The sequence below is a fragment of the Bufo bufo genome, chromosome 1 (assembly GCF_905171765.1).
Source record: "Bufo bufo chromosome 1, aBufBuf1.1, whole genome shotgun sequence".
Classification (NCBI taxonomy): Eukaryota; Metazoa; Chordata; class Amphibia; order Anura; family Bufonidae; genus Bufo; species Bufo bufo.
Genome location: NC_053389.1, coordinates 545,335,336 through 545,360,004, shown reverse-complemented (window position 1 = coordinate 545,360,004; position 24,669 = coordinate 545,335,336). Strand labels below are relative to the sequence as shown.

The 24,669-nt window shown below is 45.0% G+C and overlaps 1 protein-coding gene across 2 annotated transcripts in view; it reads left to right on the top strand.

Annotated features, from left to right (window-relative positions):
• GRAMD4 (GRAM domain containing 4) overlaps window positions 1-24,669 on the top strand; it is a 150,190-nt gene that overhangs the window by 114,805 nt on the left and 10,716 nt on the right. The window contains exons 11-17 of one of the 2 annotated variants that reach the window (XM_040412250.1): window positions 11,745-11,816; window positions 12,629-12,672; window positions 12,777-12,886; window positions 13,974-14,128; window positions 19,012-19,029; window positions 21,645-21,789; window positions 23,424-23,517. In XM_040412250.1, coding sequence (XP_040268184.1) covers window positions 11,745-11,816; window positions 12,629-12,672; window positions 12,777-12,886; window positions 13,974-14,128; window positions 19,012-19,029; window positions 21,645-21,789; window positions 23,424-23,517 — 638 coding nt within the window. The remainder of the gene's footprint in view (window positions 1-11,744; window positions 11,817-12,628; window positions 12,673-12,776; window positions 12,887-13,973; window positions 14,129-19,011; window positions 19,030-21,644; window positions 21,790-23,423; window positions 23,518-24,669) is intronic. The other variant, XM_040412259.1, reaches the window with a different exon arrangement.

Here is a 24,669-nt window from a genome sequence, read left to right as displayed (position 1 = left end):
ATATATAATATATAATATATAATATTATAGTGTATTTCAAATAATTGTGTTTTACTGCCATCTTATGGAACAGTTCAGAATTACAGATTACGTTTGAGCTACATTTTTACTTGCACATATAAACTGTATTGTTTAGGTGGTGAACACTAATCGTCAAGTAGGGTATACACCGATCAGCCATAACATTGAAACTGACATGCCAATAAAACTAACAGTTTAAACGAATAACATTTAATATCTCCATATAATGGCACATGTCAAGAGGTAGGATATACAGTGGATATAAAAAGTCTGCACACCCCTGTTAAAATGTCAGGTTTCTGTGATGTAAAAAAATGAGACAAAGATAAAATCATTTCAGAACTTTTTCCACCTTTTAATGTGACCTATAAACTGTACAACTCAATTGAAAAACAAACTGAAATCTTTTAGGTAGAGGGAAGAAAAAAATATAAAAATAAAATAATATGGTTGGATAAGTGTGCACAGCCTTAAACTAATTGTTGAAGCACCTTTTGATTTTATTACAGCACTCAGTCTTTTTGGGTATGAGTCTATCAGTATGGCACATTTTGATTTGCCCACTCTTTGCAAAAACACTCCAAATCTGTCAGATTGCGAGGGCATCTCCTGTGCACAGCCCTCTTCAGATCATCCCACATATTGTTAATCGGATTTAGGTCTGGGTTCTGGCTGGGCCATTCCAAAACTTTAATCTTCTTCTGGTGAAGCCATTCCTTTGTTGATTTGGATGTATGCTTTGGGTCGTTGTCATGCTGAAAGATGAAGTTCCTATTCTTGTTCAGCTTTCTAGCAGAAGCCTGAATGTTTTGTGCCAATATTGACTGGTATTTGGAACTGTTCATAATTCCCTCTAGCTTAACGAAGGCCCCATTTCCAGCTGAAGAAAAACAGCCCCTTGGCATGATGCTGCCACCACCATGCTTCACCATGGGTATGGTGTTCTTTTGGTGATGTGCAGTGTTGTTTTTGCGCCAAACATATCTTTCTCGCCCATATTCCTTGGGGGACACAGGAAACCATGGGTATAGCTCTGCTCCCTAGGAGGCGTGACACTAAGCGAAAGCTGTAAGCCCCTCCTCCATCAGCTATACCCTTCAGCCTGGAGAAGAGACTGCCAGTTTTTGCTTAGTGTCCAAGGAGGCAAGACACCCCCTGCTTATGCAGGGTTGTTATCCTATGATTTTTATTTTTTACGTATTTGTTGTTTTTAACTCGGTTTTTTTCTACCTACAGGGACAACAGAGGCGCATTAGACCCCTCTGTTTCTCCCGGGGTTGAGTTGCGCCAGTGCCGGTAATTCCGCACTGCCGCCTCCCCCACAGAAGACAAGGTGGACCAGGGCAGCCTCGCTCCCCTGCGTCCCGCCAGCTCAGGGTCGCCCGCACGCCAAGTCCCTCCCCCGGCTTCCTGCCACCGCGGTGCCAGGAGCTGAAGGGGCGACCCCGCTGGATGGACTGAGGGCGAAGACAGCGTATGGTGAGAGTGGCTGCTCCAGCCTCCCCTTCCTCCCTCCCACCGCTGCTACCAACATGGCCACTGTTACATGACCACTGCAAACCCCCCCCCCGCCCCCCCCCCCCCCCCCCCGCATATCGGGACGTTACCGGGCATAGTTGGAGGGCAGTCTATCTGGGCAAGTCCTAGAACGCTGCCTTACAGGGGACGGCTGCAGACTTGCAAGCCGTCTGCTACATCTAGGCGCGGTGGGAGCCGTTCTCCTGGCATGAACGGCGCCATGTCATGGCCGGCACTTCAACATCCTTGGGGGTTAAAATCATTTTGCCGCGCGCGCGCGGCTCTGCTTCGGCTTCAGCGCGGCAGAGGGGGGGCGGAGCTTCCTTACACATTCAGCTCCGTGCTGCTGCGCTCAGCTACTTCCGGGTTCATCTCTCTGCCGTGCGATCCTGAAGCCATTTCAGCTCCGTGCTGCTGCCTCTCCTCCACAGCCTCCTCAGTCTGTTCCCCTTACAGCTGCCGCTTGTATCATCGGGTCTGGTAGGACTGTTTAACCCCCTCCGTGCCACAGTACTGTTGCTTTAAAGTGCAACATCTTTCCACCATGTCAGACCCTTCTGCAGCCGCCAAGCCATGGTACCATGCCTGTACCGCTTGTAGGGAACCCTTTCCCCGGGGGCAGTCTGATCCGCACTGTACTGCATGCCGAGCTCCACCGCAGCCTCAGTCGCCCGCTGTGTCGCTCCCTGCTTCCTCTGACCCGCCTGACTGGGCTAGATCCCTGTCCCAGGCCGTGGAAAGCCTCACTCATGTCGTGGGCCGCCTAATAGACAGGCCACCTACCCCGCAGGACGCCACTCTGACTGTCGCGCCCTCCGGGTCCACTGCTTCTGCCGCTGCAGCGGGTTCATCCTCTCCTAGTGACCCCTCCCGAGCTAGGCACTCTCAGAAGCGTATTAGAGTAGAGCGAGCCTCCTCCTCGGATGCCTCCCTCTCCCCGCCACGCGTGCGCACCCAGACGAGCCTCTCCTCTCCAAAGGATTCGCTCTCTGAAGGTGAATTGGCGGCTTCAGATTTGGAAATGGACTCGGCCCTGCCGTCCAAGCTAGCCTCAGCGATGGCTCAACTTATCTCTGATATACGTGACACCTTTAAGGTGCAGGATGACCCCCCTAGCTCGGACGCAGCTAGCGTCTCCTTTATCAGACCCAGGCAGGCCTCAAAAGTCTTTCCAATCCACTCTGATTTCTCCTCCGTGGTGTCTAAGGCTTGGGCTCGCCCGGACGCCCGTTTTGTCAACCCAAAGAAGCTGGACATTTGCTATCCTTTTCCAGCCGATGTCGTGGCCACCTGGTCTTCCCCACCCAAGGTAGACCCCCCTGTGGCCCGGCTGTCAAAGAACACGGCCATCCCTGTTCCCGACGGGTCCTCTCTTCAGTCAGCGGAGGACCGTCGCATGGAGACCCTGTCCAAGGGCATTTTTGCTGCCTCCGGTTCTGCCCTCAGACCGGTTTTTGCCTCTGCTTGGGCAGGGAAAGCAATCTCTGCTTGGGGTACGCAGCTGGAACAGGAGTTGGACTCGGACATCCCCATCCAGGACCTACGTTCCTTGGCCCAGCTTATTATTCGGGCCGGGAATTTTGTCTGTGAGGCCTCCCTTGATGCGGGAGCCCTTATTGCGCGCTCCTCCGCCCTGGCAGTTGCCGTCAGGAGGGAGCTCTGGCTGAAGGTCTGGAAAGCGGACGCTGCCTCCAAACGTTCCTTGGCGGGGCTACCGTTTGCGGGTTCCCGCCTTTTCGGGGTCCGCTTAGACGAACTTATTTCAGAGGCCACGGGTGGTAAAAGCACCCATCTTCCTCAACCCCAAGCCAGGGGCGCCCCCCGCGGACGCCCTGGTGCGTCTCGTTTTCGGTCCTCCCGCAGGGCCTCTGGGGCTCCCACCACAGCTGCCGCTTCGGCTCCTCCCCAGGACAAGCGTAGGAAGCCGTTTTTTCGGGCGCAGCCCTCCTGGCGCAAGCCGCAGGCTGCCCGCACACCCGCAGCAAAACAGTCCTCTGCCTGAAGGCGCGCCCCCACCCACCCGGGTGGGGGGCCGGCTCCTCCTTTTCAAGGACGTCTGGATGGCTCACGTCTCCGACGCCTGGGCCCTCGAAATTGTGTCCTCCGGATACAAAATCGAATTTGCATCCTTCCCTCCGGATCGGTTCTTTCGCTCCCGCCCCACGCGAGACCCGAAAGACGCGGCCGCGTTCTCCGCGGCCGTTCAAGCTTTACTGGACAGGGGGGTGATTACCCCCGTTCCTCTAGAGGAAAGATTCCAAGGGTTCTACTCGAACCTCTTTGTAGTTCCCAAGAAGGGAGGTTCGGTGCGGCCCATTTTGGACCTCAAAAAGCTCAACCGTTTTCTCCTCCTTCGACGGTTTCGGATGGAGTCCCTCCGCTCCGCGGTGGCTTCCCTGGAGCAGGGAGATTTCATGTCTTCCATCGATATACAGGATGCCTACCTCCATGTTCCGGTAGCCCAGTGTCACCATCGCTTCCTTCGATTCGCCGTGGGGGATCTCCACTTCCAATTTGTCGCCCTTCCCTTTGGACTGGCAACAGCCCCCCGGGTGTTCACCAAGGTCCTGGCCCCGGTTTTAGCCTTACTCCGTTCCAGGGGTGTTTTTCTGCTACCGTACTTGGACGATATCCTCATCAAGGCTCCGTCCCTTTCTCAAGCGGTTGCCAGCGTGGATCTCACTCTAGAGACTCTGGCGAGGTTTGGTTGGGTCATCAACTTCCCCAAGTCCTCCCTTCCCCCCTCCAGACAACTCGTCTTCCTGGGAATGCTTTTAGACACGGGAACGGCGGAGGTACGTCTTCCCTCGGAAAAACGTCTGATCCTCCGTGGGGCGGTTCGGGGTCTCCTTCTCCACCGTCGACCGTCCTTCCGCTTCTGCATGCGGGTATTGGGGCAGATGGTTGCCTGCTTCGAGGCGATCCCATTTGCGCAGTTTCACTCCCGCCCTCTCCAACGGGCGATCCTCTCCTCCTGGGACAAATCGCCGCAGTCTCTGGATCATCCCTTCCATCTGTCGCCTCCGGTGCGGTCATCTCTCCGCTGGTGGTTACAGTCCCCTCTTCTGGGCAGGTCCTTTCTGCCACTCAACTGGTTGGTGGTTACAACCGATGCCAGTCTCTCGGGCTGGGGAGGCGTGTTTCCTCCCCGATCCGTCCAGGGCATTTGGTCTCCATCGGAGTCCAAACTCTCGATCAATGTCCTGGAACTGAGAGCGGCCCTTCTGTCTCTACGACACTGGACTCATCTGCTGAAGGGTCATCCAGTTCGTGTACAATCAGACAACGCCACGGCCGTGGCGTACATAAACCACCAGGGGGGCACTCGCAGCGCTGCAGCGATGCGGGAGGTCACCAGCATTCTCCGTTGGGCGGAAGCCCACGTCCCGGCCCTATCTGCAATTTTTATTCCAGGGGTGGACAATTGGGCGGCGGACTTCCTCAGTCGCACCACCGTCGACCCCGGCGAGTGGTCTCTTCACCCGGAGGTATTCGAGGCCATTTGCCTTCGTTGGGGCATTCCGGACGTGGACCTCATGGCCTCAAAATTCAATCACAAGGTCCCCGCCTATCTGTCCAGGGCCAGGGATCCGGGAGCTTGCGGAGCCGACGCCCTCGTTCTTCCTTGGCGAGGCTTCGCGCGCCCATACATATTCCCTCCCATCCCTCTCCTGCCCAAGGTCCTTCGGAAGATCGCGGCGGAAGGCGTCTCGGTGATTCTGGTCGCTCCGGACTGGCCCCGCCGGTCTTGGTATGCCGACCTCATGCTGCTCCTGGCAGACGCGCCCTGGCCACTGCCCGCCAGGGAAGATCTTCTCTCTCAGGGACCGATCTTCCACCCGCGTTTAGGGTCCCTACGTTTGACGGCGTGGTTGTTGAGACCACCGTCCTGACACGTAGGGGTTTTTCTGCGGATGTCGTCCGCACCATGATCCGCGCCCGTAAGCCGTCCTCTTCTAGGATCTATTATAGGACCTGGAGGACTTTTTTGGGGTTCTGTACCGATCTGGGGATTCCTCCGCTCCGCTTTTCTCTCCCCACCGTTTTGTCCTTCCTGCAGAGCGGACTGGCCCAAGGTCTAGGCCTTAGTTCTTTGAAGGGTCAGGTATCTGCGCTGTCCATTTTGTTTCAGCGCCCACTGGCCCCCCTTGGTCCTGTCAAGACCTTCCTTCAGGGCGTGGCTCACGCGGTTCCCCCGTATCGCCCTCCGGTACCGCCCTGGGACCTGAACCTGGTTCTCTCAGCGCTCCAGGCTTCTCCTTTCGAGCCTCTGCGGACGGTTTCCTTGCGACTTCTGTCCTGCAAGGTTATTTTCCTTGTAGCCATCACCTCTCTTCGGAGGGTGTCCGAATTGGCTGCACTCTCCTGTCTGGAACCTTTCCTAGTGTTCCACCAGGACAAGGTGGTTCTTCGTCCGGTCCCTTCCTTCCTTCCTAAGGTGGTCTCCGCCTTTCATCTGAACGAGGACATCGTTCTCCCCTCTTTGTGTCCTTCCCCTTCCCATCCGCGGGAGAGGAAGCTTCATCGCCTGGACGTTGTCAGGGCGCTCAAGATTTACCTGGAAGTAACCAGATCTTTCAGGCATACTGACTCGCTCTTTGTGGTCCCGGAAGGGTCGCGCAGAGGGATGGCGGCATCCAAAGTTGCTATCGCTCGTTTTGTCAAGATGGCTGTTACTGAGGCTTATCTCGCCAAGGGCAGGGTTCCTCCCCTTGGTGTTACCGCTCACTCCACTAGAGCGGTCGGGGCTTCCTGGGCTCAGAGAAATCGGGCTTCTTCGGAGCAGATTTGCAAGGCGGCCACTTGGTCCTCCTTGCACACCTTCACCAAGTTCTACAGGGTGCATACTCATGCGTCGGCTGACGCTGCTTTAGGCCGTCTGGTGTTGCAGGCGGCAGTTGATTGATGCCTCTGGCGTTGGTTGAGTTTGTTCTGGTCCCTCCCTTCTGGGACTGCTCTGGAACGTCCCATGGTTTCCTGTGTCCCCCAAGGAATATGGGCGAGAAAAGGAGACTTTTGTATTACTTACCAGTAAAGTCTCTTTCTCGCTCTTCCTTGGGGGACACAGCACCCGCCCTTCATTGGGTTACAGTTGTGGTTCCGGCTTGGTTGCCCCCGTTGGGGCTCGACAGTTCTTTTTCCGGTTGGTGGTTATCTTTCACTACTTGGACACGCAACTGGCAGTCTCTTCTCCAGGCTGAAGGGTATAGCTGATGGAGGAGGGGCTTACAGCTTTCGCTTAGTGTCACGCCTCCTAGGGAGCAGAGCTATACCCATGGTTTCCTGTGTCCCCCAAGGAAGAGCGAGAAAGAGACTTTACTGGTAAGTAATACAAAAGTCTCCTTTTTGGAATTATGGCCAAAAAGTTCAACCTTGGTTTCATCAGACCATAACACCTTTTCCCACATGCTTTTGGGAGACTTCAGATGTGTTTTTGCAAAATGTAGCCTGGCTTGGATGTTTGTCTTCGTAAGAAAAGGCTTTCGTCTTGCCACTCTACCCCATAACCCAAACATATGAAGAATACGGGAGATTGTTGTCACATGTACCACACAGCCAGTACTTGCCAGATGTTCCTGCAGCTCCTTTAATGTTGCTGTAGGCCTCTTGGTCGCCTCCCAGACCAGTTTTCTTCTCGTCTTTTCATCAATTTTGGAGGGACGTCCAGTTCTTGGTAATGTCACTGTTGTGCCATGTTTTCTCCACTTGATGATGACTGTCTTCATTGTTTTCCATGGTATATCTAATGCCTTGGAAATTCTTTAGTACCCTTCTCCTGACTGATACCTTTTAATAAAGGTGGCATGACGAATCCGTCGAATCCACAAATCCTTCGAATCTTCTTGGATTTGTGGGATTCGTGGACTCGAATGCCGACGTAATTAAGTAAAATTCGAATCCCGCTAAGCGATATGGCAATTGCTTCGGCCCCGCTCACTGTTGTATAATCTTATCTAACCTGTAGGAATTGTTAAGATATAATAATCATTTGTAATCCAGCTGTATTACTTACAACTAAGTTCCGAAAGAGGGAGGAGGCAGGGCGGGCGGGCGCGTGATGCAGTGAGTGACGAGTCGCCCGCCCTGCCTCCTGCCTGCCTCAGTCAGTTACTTCTCTATTTAGTCCTGTGAGACTGACATTATGTATCCCTATGGGAGCCTCAGAGAAACTGACTTCCTGTCCACACATAAGATGCTGTGTTATTTGGAGATTCAGATGCTGGTCACATGACACAGCTGAGGGTCAGAAGGGAGGAAATAACTCACAAATACAGACACTGATAAGAAAATGACCTTCACCACAGTTTATATCATGTACCTTTCTAACAGTTCAGAAAATGAAAACTTTTGTGGGAGTTCTTTAATTTACTGGCCTGAGGTCTGCGTTAAATTATTGGTCTGATTTAATTTAGGCACTCGTTTTCTGGGGTCTTAAAGTGCATTTACACGTCCAGATAATCAGGCAGATTATCGTTCCCCACAATCTGCCCGTCTAAAGATGCTGATGAACGCTTGTTTATCGGGTGAAACTGTTGTTGGTGCGGGCACCTAAAATATTGTTTCTGGGCAGCAGATTGTGCTGTCTAAACGGCGATCTGCTACCAAGAAACAATGCAGCTATATGAGGACGAGCGATCGCAATAGCCATCTCTCGTCCTCCTACTGTGAAGGAGATCGCTGCATGTAAATGCAGTGCTTCACCTCCACTGAGCGAGCAGCTGACTGCTGCGAAGGAATGCTTCCTTCCTGACAATCTGCTGCTCATCTGCACTTCTAAATCCACCTTTTAGTTTATTTTGTGGTCTGGATTAATAATGGATAGTGAGTCTGGATTAATTTTTGAAGTATGAGATGAAAATTATTTAGGGGTCTGCTATCTGTGTGTGCAACATGTGTTCCTTGTGCAAACTGTTTGTGTGTACTACTACTTTCCTAGAAAGGAGATAAACACAAAGATGTGGTGCAATTAGGAACAGTTTTATCAGACTACTTTCACACTCATTTTTACTGGATCCGGCAGGGTTCAGCAAAAACCCTTCCGTTATGCTACTTTCACACTAACGTTTTTTGCGGATCCGTCATGGTTCTGAAAATGAATGGGGACAAAACTGAAGCGTTTTTTTTCCGCTATTGAGCCCCTTTGACGGATCTCAATGCCGGAAAAACTAAAACGCTAGTGTGAAAGTAGCCTTAGAAATTCGCCACCATCAAAATGGTGTGGGAACATGACAGAGTTCAGCTATTGACTTGTTTTTACATAATTCAGACCCTAACGTATGTAGAGGCACTTAGGAGAATTTACTTACAATTAGTCTAAGACTATTAGTTGCCTTCTTTTAACATATGTTATATTTCCCATAAAACGTAACTTTTAATATCATCATTAAGATTGTGCTTTGACCATTAAAGTGCGTTTTAAAACTCTGTTGTGTCGCCTTATTGTCCACAGTGTGTGTTGTCAGCACTAAATTATCAAGTGCTGCTTGATTTGTGGTGGGAGATTGGTAGCTGCGTGCTAGCCCGAAAACCTTCTCTGACTCTCCTCTCTAACTACCGCATATAATTTACTAGTTCTTTCTGACTTACAGGCTTCACTTCTGTCTCTAAAAGCTCTCCCTCAAATGCTGCCCCCCTTGATAATTTAGAGCCGACAATACACACTGTGAACAATAAGGCGACACAACTGAGCGTTTTAAAACAAACTTTAATGGTCAAATCACAATATTAATGACGATATTAAAAGTTACATTTTTTGGTAAATATAACATATGTTAAAAGAAGGCAACTAATAGTCTTAGACTAATTGTAAATAAATGCAGCTATTGACTTGAGCTCTGCCAAGAACCGCCTGCCGGAATTCAAATTCCAAGCTAGAACCAGCCCTGAACCTTACATAGATCCAGACATCTCCCCATTCATTGCGCCAATTGTTCTAGATTTATTTCAGACTTGCAGCTTAGGCTACTTTCACACTTGCGGCCGTGTGATCCGACGACGGAACTGCCCGCCGGATGCGCCGATTTTGATGTGACTGAAACCATTTGTGAGACGGTTCCGGATGCGGATCAGTCTCACAAATGCATTGCAAGAACAGATCCGTCTCTCCGCTTGTCATGCGGACAGACGGATCAGTCTTGAATCTTTTTTTCACATTTTTACCGGTCTGCGCATTTTGAATGCCGGATCCGGCACGAATACATTCCTATGGGGAAAAATGCCAGATCCGGCATTCAGGCAAGTCTTCAGTTTTTTTCGCCGGAGATAAAACCGTAGCATGCTACGGTTTTATCTTTTGCCTGATCAGTCAAAACGACTAAACTGAAGACATCCTGATGCATCCTGAACGGATTACTCTCCATTCAGAATGCATGGGGATATGCATGATCAGTTCTTTTCAGGTATAGAGCCCCTAGAACGGAACTCTATGCTGGAAAAGAAAAGCGCTAGTGTGAAAGTACCCTAAGAGGACATATTCTTTTTTGCTGTAGCTCTTTCCCTGTAACTGCCCTAGAAGATATGGCTTGTAGCAGTTGAATATTTAAATTGAGTATGTGCGACCACCTCAGTGCGGTGGATAGAGAAATAAGGAAAAGAACAAACAGCAGATGGCGATATACAGATACAATTTATTAAATAGCTCAGTGACAATAGTAATTTTTTAAATTGCTTTCAATTACATTACAGTATTCAGATCCAGGTGCTGGTTTGAAAAATAAAATATAAAATATTTTTCGTAGCACACCCCCTTTACAGGATCTGGTGCTAACAACTTGTCACATACCGCAAGACACCAACATAGATTTTGTGCAGTCCATGCCTCAAACGGTCAAAGTGGTTTTGGCGACACTTTTGGGACCCACACAGTAGAAGGTTTTAATGTTATGGCTGATTGGTGTAGACTTTTAGTAAAATGACTATCCATTCTTGTTCATGTCCGTTGCTTTCAGTAATAGGTTATACAGTCACAGCCTGTTTCCTGTGCACTCCCTTTTTATATAATCAGAATTTATAGCTGTTGTAGATTTTTATTAACCCGTGAAGGGAACCCTCTTAGGTGATAAAGTTTGGTTTAGAATAGTGCCAAATTCCTGTCTCACTATGTAGCATTTAGATGAATGAAAATTTCATTTTCTTTCATTTGAAATGTGCAAGTCTGGTATTATGGAAGATCAGAATTCACCAGCTATCGTGTGTACTGGTGTGCATTGTGCTATACCAGTGACTGTGATGCCTGTTTTAGTAATAGTGAAAAGGGTGACTGACCAAAAATGAGGTTTTCTCATTTGTGAAACTGTTTTCTAGTAGCAAACAAAATAAAAAATGTTGCATGTCGTACAGTATGTTTTGATTCATGCAAGATATTCAATAGGAACACCCCCCCCCCTTCCCCTCCAAAAAACAAAAAAAAGACAAATATTGGAACAGTACAGCATTCTTCTCCTAAAATGTGTGTAATGTCAGTATAGCCTAACTGGTGTTTAGTGGCAACCACTTTGAATCGCCAGGTGTTTACAAAAGGTCCAAAAACTTTTCGAAAGTCGAAAATAATAATAAAAAATAAAAAAAACTTACTGCAAAGGAATTCATGAAAGCATGTTCCTGAGCGCTGACACAAGCTGGCCAGCACTGCCTAATTGATTTCAAGATGATTTTTATAATTTTAGCCTCCTGGAGATCTCATACATTGCTGTAAAATTCAGAAAGCTTCTCTCTTTAAAGCATGTTATACCCAGTACCTGAACCGCAGTGATCTATGGAAGTGAAAGCTGCTTGAAAGGATATTCCCATAGGGACATTTATGGTATATCAATAGGATTCGCCATAAACATCTGTTAGGAGTGGGTCACACTTCTGAGAGTTGCTCCTATAACAAGAATGGGGCATCGCCACGAATGGAGAGCTATCTTCGCATTTGCACCTTTCTCCATTCATTGCTCTGGGCCTTCTGAAAATACGTGCACTTGTTTGGCTAGTTTCAGAAGTCTTATAGCAGTGAATAGAGAAGACACCATGCATGCGCAATGTGCTCTCCATTCACAGTGGTACCTCCATGTTTTTCTTTACAGATGTCATTTTACCTCTGAATGATGATTAGCATTTAAGGCTTTACTATAGGGTTATGAGGAACTCTTGCTGAAATATTGAAAGAAAACCAATTTGGAATAGGAAATTATAATAATGCTTTTTTTTTTTTTTTTTTTTAGGAGCCTCCAAAGGAAGACCTGACGGTTTCTGAGAAGTTTCAGTTGGTTCTCGATGTAGCACAGAAAGCACAGGTTTGTGGAACTCAGCTGGATTTAGACCAGTAGCAAAACCTAGCCTGTCTTAGAAATCAGGCACCTCTTAATCATAATTATTACTGTACAGTAATGTAGTAGCATGATATGTACAGTGTGTGTTATGTTTCCATCAATGACCTTTAAAACTAATGTATCTTAAAATGTTGTTAAAGGCTATGTACATCTTTGGCGGCACGGTTTGTTTATGATTGCATTTTACTCATTTTTGGCTAAAAATCATATTTTCAATTGGCCTTTATTAGAAATATTGAGCCATTCTGTCACAAAGGGTTAACTGTTTTTTTTTAACCTGGTGACTGGTACTTTCCCTTTGTGCCGATCATCTAATAACCCTTATCTCTAAACTACTAAGAGGTCTTAAACACTTATTTAAGCCACATTCTTATCAGTAAGATACCAACTGCGCTATAATGAGTGTTTATAGGGTTAGCGATCAGAGATAAGGAGTCCGTCACCTCCTGGTCTGACGGAATAGACAGAAAATCCAAAGGGTGCTACTAGAGCATGTCGGCTCTGTACACAAAAAAGGATTTCATATTTTTAATAAAGACCAATTGAAAAAATGATTTTTAGCTCAAAATAAGTACAATGGAATAATAATAAAAAAAATTGCCCACAAAGGTGTACATAGCCCTAGAATTATAAACTTTGTGGAATTTTCCACCAGAATTTTGTGAAGTGAGTTCCTTATAATAAGTTGTCCGAGCAATATGGGTCACTTCCTATGAATACTTTGTTTAATGTCAAGTGACAGCGTCCAAGAAAATATACTTGTGCTCCTTTCTCAGAACCTTTTTGGAAAGATGGCAGACATACTGGAAAAAATTAAAAAGTAAGTTTTTATTTTTTAGACATTTTTAGTATAAAAAACCTTTTGAGTTAAGGTATGATTATAACTAACCTACAGTATACTCTTATTACATTCCAATTTTGCAGTCTATTCATGTGGGTACAGCCAGAAATTACACAGAAGCTATATGTTATCTTATGGGCGGCCTTCATCACATCCTGCTTATTTCCATATAGACTAATTGGACTCTGTATAGGTAAGTGTATTTGACTGTGTTTTGGTGCTTGTGGTACACTGTTGCGTATCATTTTTTATTGTGGTACTGCCACCTGCAATTCTAGGATCATTTCCCAACTCACTTCATGTTGGGAGACCAGCCATTACTAAGTGGAGAACTGGTAGACTCTTCACAAGTAGAATATCTGCAGCATCTAAACCTACCTTCAGGCCTCATGCACACCACTGTATCCATATTTCCGTCTGCAAACCACTGATCCACAATATACGGACACCTTCCATGTGTATTCTGCATTTTTCTCACACCTATCACTAGAAATCACTATTCTCGTCCACAATGTGGACCAAAATAGGACGTGTTCTGTAATTTGAAGAACAGTCACACGGATCTGCAAAAACTATCGATGTGTGCATGGCCCCTTAGAAATGAATGGGTCATGTGCATGAGGCCTTAGATCACTCCGGGTCTGAAATCTGAAACCTCCACCGGTTGTGAGAAGGAAATGATGCCATGCAGGGAAAACTAGAAGGGGATGTAGCGCTAAGCCAGTGCTGCAGTGCTTCATTCTCAGGGTTCGTGAGGGTCCCAGAGGTCAGACCCTCACCAGTCATACACCGAGGGCATTTCCTAGCCCAGGGATGGCCAACCTGAGGCTCTCCAGCTGTTGCAAAGCTACAACTCCCAGCATGCCTAGATTGCCTACAGCTATCAACCTACATCAGGGCATGGTGGGAGTTGTAGTTTTACAACAGCTGGAGAGCCGCAGGTTGGCCATACCTGTCCTAGCCACATGATAGGATTAACCCTTTAAACTGAAATTAGAATCACATCAGTCTCTCTCTTTCTCACCTTTCTATATCATATGCCTTCTGAGGTTGTATGTTGCATAGTTGCAAATGTTCGCTAGCGATCACAGATGATGATATGATATATTCTAAAATAACCGGGGAAAATTAGTTTTAGAATGTTAAGTACATTATGTAAGAGTTACTGACATTTTCCCAAATCAGTTTCTGTAAAAACAATATTTGTGGTACTATAAATGTGTGGTTTTTTTCTAGGTATTATCATAATACTTCATCATGTGATCTTTTGGCGTTTTTAGGGCTCTACGCCGGCATTAAGTTTTTCCTCATTGACTTCGTTTTCAAGCGATGCCCAAGGCTTCGAGACAAGTATGACACTCCATACATTATCTGGACAAACCTACCTACAGATCCACAACTTAAAGAACGAACAAATGTAACTGCGTCTAGAAGGGTGAGCATATAAAACGCATATATAACATTCGAGAAAATCAGACCTCACTTCAGACGAACATCTATCTGCTTATAGTTAATAGAGGAGGTTATCTCTGGACCTGAAACGCGATTACGTCTCCAATCCATTAGACTTCAGTTATAATATCAGAGAGAGTGTTTTCTCCGGAAATTCTTCCATTCTGTCTTATATTGCAGCTCACATGAAATTATCTAGGTTGAATGGCTATTTAATATGGGAAAGAAAAGGCATCCAGTTACTGGTCAGAAGTACTTTTTCTTACACATCTTAAAGTGAGTCTGTCACCACATTTGGACATTATAGACCGCTTACAATAGCGTTCTGGCATAACTTTAGATGAATCAAATGGTACCTTTGTTGCATTCTTCTGCGGTTCACCTGTGGCAAAAACGGGCTTTTATTCATATGTAAATGAAGGCTCGCAAGAGCCCAGGGGCGGCGTTAACGTCTTTGGAGCCCAGGCTGATCATCCCCAGCCTCTGCCCGCCCTTCTCTTCCCTTGTGTCGTCCTCCTCTCCCAGTGAAAAGCCAAGCAAGGCAGAGCGTAGGAGCGGTATTTCGCTGGGAGAGGAGGAGGACGCAAGGGAAGAGAAGGGCGGGCAGAGGCTGGGGATGATCAGCCTGGGCTCCAAAGAAGTTAACGCCGCCCCTGGGCTCTTGCGAGCCTTCATTTACATATGAATAAAAGCCTGTTTTTGCCGCAGGTAAACCGCAGAAGAATGCAACAAGGTACCATTTGATTCATCTAAAGTTATGCCAGAACGCTATGTAAGCGGTCTATAATGTCCAAATGTGGTGACAGACTCACTTTAATCTTTTACCCATGCACATATTTTGTTTTCTCAGTAACTGCACACTACACTTACATTGCATTGCTGTATGATAGATTTTAGTTTATTGTTCTACTATTTATCCGTGTACGTAGCAGATCAGTAAGTGATAGGATATGAGTATACGCTGTGTACTGGAAACTCTCAGTCTTGATGTCAGTGGAACAGATAAATAGAATGTCGTGGCATCTGGTCAGTACTGCACCCCCATCCATAGCCGTTGCATTGAGTAACTTGCACAGACCCCATGCTGTATGTTCAGTTGTGGACATGTATAAACTGCACAATATCAATCAGTGACACCTAATGAACAGCTCAAAAGTACATAAGTGCCATGCACAATCACATACACTCAACCACACCAATTAAATGTGCACAGCATAGATAGTAAAATATTGTCTTCATTAGTACAAATCAAAATCTTTACATAAAGGGACAGCGGATAAAATACACAGGAACAAGCAGGACCATATAACTGAATCACAAGTAAGTGTTAACTACAGTCCAAGGTGTATACTGATGCAGGAACAGATATCTAGTAATACCAATATAAAACCCTGAGCTAGGATACAATATACCAGAATTATATACCAGCAAGTAAATAATGTGTGCATAGTGCCGAAACAATCAATAGACAACAAAGGAGAGTAGATAATAATAAATAATACAAACCAGTATGGTTCCCAAAAACCCTGATGCGCGTTTCGCGTGTAGCTTCCTCAGTGTTAAGCCAGGCTACATTCTCAGCCATAATAGCCATGATACACGGTCAGGCCCATTTTTCAATAGGTTTTGTATCCATTTTCTACAATCCAGCAGTGGTGGCCGTGTTTGCACATTATAGGAAAAAGTGCCGACCTCTCGGTTGGCCAGGACCGTGGGAGCGCACATAGACTGGCACTTTTTCCTGTAGTGTGCAAGCACGACCACCACTACTTGATTGCAGGAAGCAATATGGACAATCACAATACATTAGTAAGTGCCTTGTAAGCCTTTTATTTCTGCCGTCAACACTTCAGTAATACAGTCACGCGAAAAAGTAATGACATCCCATTAAAATTTATTCTATTTTTAACGTGAGCAAATAACTATCTGATTCTCATTCATTGTATAAAGATAATGGAGAAAAAGACACTAACAAACAGAGTTTGCAGTAATTCACTAAACAAAGTTATGTTCAGATCTGCCCTTTCCTTTGGTGGAAAAAGTAAGTACTTCGCTTGGCTGAGCTCCTGCAATCAAATACTCTGTGCTGCGCTGCATTATGAAAGTCATTGTTACAGTAGGTTATATAGTCATGGTTTATATTTTATGTTTGTATGTTTTATCACTGAAGAGACTCCTTGTGGTACGTATGCACACTGTGTGGGGCATAAGCAGAATGTAAGGTAAAATAAAATTAGTGGTTGGCTTTTGAGTCATACAGATGCAACCTCCGAGATTGCAAATTTCCTGCAGTTGACATTTCTTTGACCACAACACTGAAAATGATCAGTCAGGACTTGGGTACATTAGGATATTTTGTAGTAATATGGGTTCCCTTATGGAAAAATATCCCAGACGGGCACCAAAATGTCTGTCCTTATGCATATCATTATATAGTTAGATAGTAGTACACAGTAATAAAAAAATAAAAAAATCTCAGCATGTCCCATCTGCTGCACAATGCTTTTAGTCACGTTTTCTCCATGGCAGTGAAAGTTAATGCATGCTTTCTGGCGGAAGGTATACTCTGCTTACTTGGTGCATTTTATGCAGCTGTATAAAACTCTATTTAATCATGTGTATAATAGTTCTGACAATGGTCGAATGATTATTTTTTATTTTTTTCAGAGGGAGTCTGTCACCAGAAAAGTCACTGTTAAAGGGGTTCTCCAGGAATTAAGAAAATTAAAATACCTAAATATTACTTTATTATAAATATAGTCCCAAATATCTTTCATTAGTTATAATGGATCGTTTTGTCTGGGGAGCAGTCATTAGAAGAAATAAAATGGCTTCTGTCCTACTAGTACATACAAAACCTGTCCTAGTCACACAGCAGGACACAGCCACATCCCTACCTCCTCTCTGTACTTCATGTCTCCTCATGAACTCCATTCCTGCAGAGATTCAGCTGAAGATCATATTAAACTGTATTCGGGACCATAATCCCATAGAGAGGAGGATGAGGCAGCTCTTTAGCTCAGTGCTGGGAAGTAACTTGTCCTCCTGTGTGATAAGGACAGGTTTTGTGAGTACTAATAGGACGGCAGCCATTTTATTTCTCCTAATAATTGCTCCCCAGAGTAAACAAGCCATTATAACTAATGAAAGGTATTAGGGAATATATTTATGAAAAAAGAATATTTACGTATTTTCCTTTTCTTAATTCCAGGAGAGCCCCTTTAAGCCAGGCACAGCCCTTGTAGGTCTGGCTTACCTGAATGTATTGATATATTTCACATAACAATCTACTTCTTTTGTCCTGGAGAGGTGCTTTTAATCCCTATGCAAGTGAGCAGTTAAAGGGGTTGTCTGAGTTATTTTTTTCTTCTTTGTATGTTTCTTACTAATCAAATGTAAGGGGTTTACAATTCACTTACTTCATCTACAGTAGCTCCTTTCTCAGATTTCACTGAGGGTCACATGACCTGTGATGTCAGCCTCTCTTCCTGCTCTGATGATGTCTCGTGCACAAGCCTTGAGACCAGGTCTGTGTCTGTGCGCTGGGCACGATCCCCTGCATTGCCGTTTGCTGTTGTCTGCCCTGTGTCTCCCTCCCACTGGATTCTTCAGGAAAGTTTAACCCATTCTACCATCACCAGCACAGACTCAGGGCTGGAGGCTTTGCTGTGCAGCTGCAGGCAGTGAACAGACACAGGATCTTACCCCCTCATCTCAGATAACAGAGCTGACAGACTGGAGGAGTTCTGCAGAGCATTGCACAAGAACAGGTGGGTGCTGATACACACAGGATCTTCACCCTACCTGTTCTTGTTCAATGCTCTGCAGAACTCCTCCAGTCTGTCAGCTCTGTTATCTGTAGGATGAGGAGGGAGGATCCTGTGTGTATCAGTAGTGTCACTGTACAGCTTGTAAACTTGTAGCCCTACACATACAAAATGCTGCTGAGTATCCCAGCAGTCAGACATGTCACTCAGGGCAGCACTGTTATTCACTCCCTTTGCAGAGCAGCGGGAGGGGCACAAAAATCCATGAGGAAAACCTCAGAGATTGTTGTTATTGCAGGTAAACAAACTTGCTTAGCTTATGTATGTATTGCTGATCTTCAGATTTACAGTGCTATATATTTTTTTTCATAACTCTGATAACCCCTTTAAAGTGCACTGAAGGCAGGCCCAAGTCACTTTTTGTACTCTGGCTCTTCCTGCATCTTCTGCCAACCTCTCCCTCTCATTTATTGACAGGGCCTTGCTAGATGACTATACAGGAACCTGGCAATCAAGAAGGGGAGGGAGATGCAACAGTTTGCTAAGTGAAAGGCAGCATTACATTCAGCTGAGCTATCCCTACAAGGCAGTGTGCCTGGTTTAAGTTCCTGGTGACACACTCCCTTTAAACCAATTCCTTGTAGGATTTAGAGAAAGAAAAGGTCAAATTCTTTTTGTGTATGTGTTCAGATATTTTCTAATGTGGTCCATGAACAAGTCAGATTTCTTCCAGTTCTTCTCTCACTGGATCATAGCTATCTGAAATGATCGGAATGGTAGTTTTACGCCACTGTGAACAGTATATGTAGGAGAGCCACCACACTGGTGTGATGAATGTTGTCAGTGGAGACCTAGTTCTTAAGGAGTGGTGGACTACATCAACATTTAATGTTCCTACCAGCTTTGTCCATTGTTCACATCATGTTCCCTGCATTTCACTGCCGCAGTCAGTAGTAGAGTATTGATTTTATTGTGCATATCTGTAGTGTTTGTGCATTTTTCTGCTCAGCTCGTATGTGTACTGCGTGGATAAAATGTCGAAGCTGTCACCTTTTTCTTTTGTCACTGTCACATATGTGTTTGTTTCCTTTCCTGCTAGCTGTCAGGGCATGAAAAGGTACGGAACTCTAGAGTGCAACTGGTTTTATTGTGGATTCCATTAACCACTTACTATCGTTTCCTTGACCTATTTGTTGTTTTTCTTTTGCACCGCATCTCTTCTAACCTGTGTGTTCAGTTACAGGCTATCTTACATTGACAATTTGACACTACTAGCTTAGAATTTCCACTTGTGCATGTCAATTACATTTGTATGTGGCATGTTGCTGGTCACATAAGTAAATAAAAATATAAAAAATCACAAACATTTTAGAAGTAGATTGAAGTTTGGATAGAGGAGTATAATAAGGTAACCAAAACATGATAATGATTCAACCCAACAGTTTACATTTATTTTAATGACTTCACAGGTTTTCATTATCTCTAAATGCACCTCCTGATTTCTCTGTCGTAGACTGATATACGAATAATGGTGCTCAGACCACATTTTAGCCGTGCAGTGAGCTTTCCATGAGGGTGATGGATCGGATCCATCACGGTATACTTTTGAAAAGCATTTGTGGTATTCCAATGTGTAACCCTGACGGAAAGCCTAGCGAAGAGCTAAAATGTGTTATGAACACACTGAATCATTTGTATTCAAAGCTGTTCACCAAATCTTCTAAAATGTACTTGTGCCATGCATTCTCTGTGTGACTATTATATTTGCTAATTGGACTTAAAGTTGGTTGATAGACTGCCTTCTGCATTCTTACTGCTTCTGTCAGTCATTCTCAGGCAAGTAGCCTCTGTACAACAAAATATTTTTTAAAGGATTGTCCAGCCATTTCAAGGTGTTAAAATACTGAGAGAGCATAAAAAAAATGATTGTTCGATTCTCCTGTTATAGTGCTTTTGGATACCCTACTGGTCTCTACCACCTGCTCCCTCTTGACACGGATGTGTGACTACTGCTGCCGCCAATTGAAAAAAAAAAAAAAGAAAAGTAGACATATTAGGTATTGCCGCGTTCGTATCAACCGGCTCTAAAAAAAAATCACATCCACCCCGTCAGGTGAATGCTGTAAAAAAAAAAAAAAAAAAAAAAAAAAAAAACTCTGGCAAAACAGCCATTTTTTGGTCGCCTTCCCTCACAAAAAGTGTAATACCAAGCGATCAAAAAGTCATATGTCTCCCAAAAGGGTACTAATCAAACCGTCATCTCATCCCGCACAAAATCAGACCCTACCTAAAACCATCGCTCAAAAAGTAAAAAAAAAAATGGCTCTCAGAAAATGGCAACAAAAAAGATTGTTCTTGTCAAAAATGCTTTTACTATGTAAAACTTAATGAAAATAAAAATAGGCCTATTGGGTATCGCCGCGTCCGAAACAACCTGCCTTATAAAAATATCACATGACCTACCCAGTGAGGTGAACGCTGTAAAAATAAATAAATAAAAACTGTGCCAGAACAGTCATTTTTTGTCACCTGCCACCTTACAAAATGCGTAATATCGAGTGATCAAAAAGTCATATGTACCCCAAAATGGTTCCAAATAAAACGTCCCCTCATCCGCAAAAAATGAACACTGACTAAAAAGACAATCGCTTAAAAAATAAACCAATGGCGCCCGTAAACCAATCTATCAAAATCTGCGTTGCAAAAGCCACGTGGCGATCCTTCCGTTCTGAGTCCTGCCATGTGCCCCCACAGCAGTTTACAATCACATATGGGGTGTTGCCGTATTCAGGAGAAAATGCGTAACAAATTATTGGGTGCCTTTTCTCCTGTTGCTCCTTGTGAAAATGAAGAATTTGGGGCTAAAGCAACATTTTATTGAAAGAGAGCCAAGCTCCGTTCCGGACAGCAGAGACACGGAGCATTAACATGATTATTAATGCTCTATGCCTCTCTGTAATCTTTTTACTACAAAATTGCTGTTCGATAAAGTGGTCGCTGTGATTTTGTAGTAAAAAGGTCAGAGGCAAAGAGCTGAAATGTGTACATGTTTGTATGGCTAAAGCTTGTGTCACATACCCTCCCACCTTAAAGTATTCAGCTATGGTCAAATGCAAGCTATTTTCCCAACAATGACAAGTGTCTATCAAATATTGACTTCTCTCCCAATATATTTACCCTGAGGGTAACAGCAGAAGTTTGTTTCTAACATTTAGGCCTCTTGCACACTGCCGCTGTGGGTTCGTTCCTTGCATTGGGGACCTCAATTTGCTGTCCCCAATGCACGGGCAACGTCCGTGCGGTGGCCGGAACGGATCGAGACCCATTCAGTTTGAATGGGTCCCTGATCCGTCCGCACCGCAAAGAAAAAAATGAATAAGTTATATTTTTTTGCGGTGCGGAAGCACGGACAGAAACACCACGGAAGCACTCCGTAGTGCTTCCGTTCCACATCTCTGTGATTGTGGACCCATTCAAGGGAATGGGTCCGCATCCGTGATGCGGACATGCTGTATGCGGGCCGCAATACGGCCGCTGGCACACAATGTTCGTTTGCAAGAGGCCTTACCCTGTACACTAAACCTAATGTCACTAATGGACTATCAGGAATGAGTAATTTTCTGCTTAGACCTTTGTGTTCTGCTTAATCTGTCTGCCCTAGCTTGATTCCCTTTCACTGGTTATACATACATTGTTTTAGTTTAGGAAAATAACATTCGGCTTTATTTTCAGATGCAGTCAGTATCGAGAGTTAATGTGACTTCCGGAGCTCCGCAAACAACAAGCCGAGATGATGAGGGAGGAAGATACCATACTGCAAAAAAGAGCAGTTTTCTTGAGGTCTTCAGTTTATCAGAAACGGAGCGCCCCTTGCCAGGTAACTGAATAAAAACGGATAAAGCTACTTCATATATCCCCTTTTATAGACTGAAAAAATATATATGATTGTCCGATCAGCTGGACCTCTGTATTGACTAGACGGTTGAACACCTTAGGACCTCTGTGCATTCGTCAGCCAATCGTCCTTCCTCCGAGCCTTCAACTGGCCATCACTGTGATCTCCAAAGCAGTAGTGTTAGGTGGAGACTGATATTGTAGCACCATGCAGTGTTGCTACAGAAACCATCAATTGCCATATGGAAACCTTTTTAGCCAGTAGGATACATAAGCTTCTTCATTTGAGTTAACCCTTTAAAGATCATCAATAGATATATCCAGCAGGGTCTCAGCCACCCAGAAAATATAATAATAAGTTACAGTAACCTGGTGCTAATAAAAACTGCAACCTGTCCTGCAAAAAAGAAGCCACAATGCCACACATCAAATATGGATACATCCTTTATTACATTAAAAAAAAAAGTAAAATCATACAAATATGCAGTATGGACTCACAGTATTGTCAGCTCCCCACCACAAAGCTCTAACAAATGTATAGTGCAGTGGATCCCCACAATACTATTGGTATGCTCCTAAATGATACACAAGCACTTGCCAACCATGAATATGGGGGGGGGGGGGGGGGGAGAGAGCCACCGCCACCTGTACCAAAGACCTGAGTTGGCCATAGCTCTGCCTGGCAGCGTGTCACCTGACCCCGTCCCACATGACCTAAGTACCATCCTGAGTGAGGGCATTCACCCCAAGCACCATCCTGAGTGAGGGCATTCACCCCAAGTACCCACATCAATAACATCATATATGAAGATCACTAGATATAGTTATAGACCATGGAACCATTGTGGACACTTAATAACCACATCAATAAATAGGTAATTCATTCTAAATGCTGCGTGAAAAAAAGCTGACCGCGGCATGCAGAGGGTTCGCGGAGGGTACAGGTGCCCTCCGCCTCGCCATCGAGTCCCCACGCTACGTGGCAGGGACCAATGCCTTCCCTTCTACAGAAGCCTGTGAGATCCAGCCCTTAGCCTGGGTCTCACAGGCAGGCTGTCAGCATAAAAGCTGACAGCCAATGTGGTACAGTACAGGTTGTATTGTAATGCATTGCAGATGGGATCAGACCCCAGAAGTTGAAGTCCCAGAGTGGGACAAAAATAAAAAGTTAAAATAAGTAGACTCAATTGAGTCCCCCATCTCATATCATTCCCCATGTTAAAAACTACCTCCCGAAAAATGTAAGGGGGACAAAAGGGAGAAGATGGTGGCTTATCTATAAGAGAGAAAACGTCAGGTAAATAACATACAATATAACAAACATAAAAATACTATTAAAATACAAAAAGTGATAGAACTTATTGTACGTACAAGCCATGATCCAATTCAGAGAAAGGCCACGCAGCCTTTATGGGTCACAAAAATGGGGCAAAACGATTGCCTTCATTTAGACCCAAAAATAAAGTTGTTACTCTCAGAATGCAGTGAGAGATAAAAGGTCTGGGTGTGGCCCTAGAAAGTAGGTAGTTACTTTTCATTGGTATGCATTGCTAGTTGCTGATGATTGATGATCATACCCACATATTGAGTTGCTTCCACTTTTTTCCTTTCTTCTAGCTTGTGAAACTGGCTGGCGCTGCTGCTTGATTAATAGAGATCGTAAAATGCCCACAGACTACATCCGAAATGGTGTGCTTTATGTTACAGAAAAGTAAGCTGTCCAGTGTTGTATTGTCAGTTTGACCTGACTCCTAGCTCTTGGGGTACTTTCACACTTGCGTCAAAGTTTTCCGGTATTGAGTTCCGTCCTAGGGGCTCAATACCGGAAAAGAACTGATCAGTTTTATCCTAATGCATTCTGAATGGAGAGCAATCCGCTCAGGATGTCTTCAGTTCAGTCCTTTTACGGTATTTGGACGGAGAAAAAAACACATTTTTCTCTCCGGCCAAAAATCCTGAACACTTGCCAGAATGCCGGATCTGGCATTTTTTTCCATTGGAATGTATTAGTGCTGCATTGACGGTAAATGTAAAAAAATAAATAAATACTGGATCCGTTTTTCCGGATCACACCGGAGAGACGGATTTTTCAAGTAACCCATCTTTCTCAGGACCCTGGAAGTCAAATCTTTATAGCTATGGCACTGTTTTGGAATGGGGAAGGGGTTTATCCTGGTAGATGTAGTAATTTGCAGTCTATTACAGCTTCACATTGTGGCAACCCAGCTTTTCCAGGACCTTGAAAAGGCAAATCTGCCTAGCTGTGGCACTATTTAGGAGTGAGGATAGGGATTTATCTTGGTAGGTTTGGTATTCTACAGTATCTTACAGTTACACATGGATATAACCCAGCTGTCTTAGGACCCTGAAAGGCAAATCTGCCTAGCCATGGCACTATTTCGGGGGGAACAAGAATGACTTATTTAGGTAGAATTATTAGCAGTCCCTATTACAGGTCCATGTAATTTATTTATTTTACTCACTTATCTATATGGAGGATTTGGCGCTGGGATTCTTACTCTGCTTTTCCAGGCTAATGACTAGCAATGACGGCAGTCTGGGAAAGCTGGGTGTGACAACCTCTGTGGAGCGGTGATGGGGGCATATTGGTTCGATAAAATACACACATTGGTGCCTTGATATGCTGTGCAGTTATCATATGGTACCAGGGCAACGTAATCTGTCTCCAATGCAGCTTCATGGGAAAGCTGGGTAACAACCTCTGCAGAGGTATAATGGAGGCCACACTTGGTATATATATTCTGTGTACACTATATCCATAATTATTAGATCGGGATAACCGTGAGTAGATAATGTATATCTACTTTGATCATACCACCACATGCTACTCACCTTTTCAAAG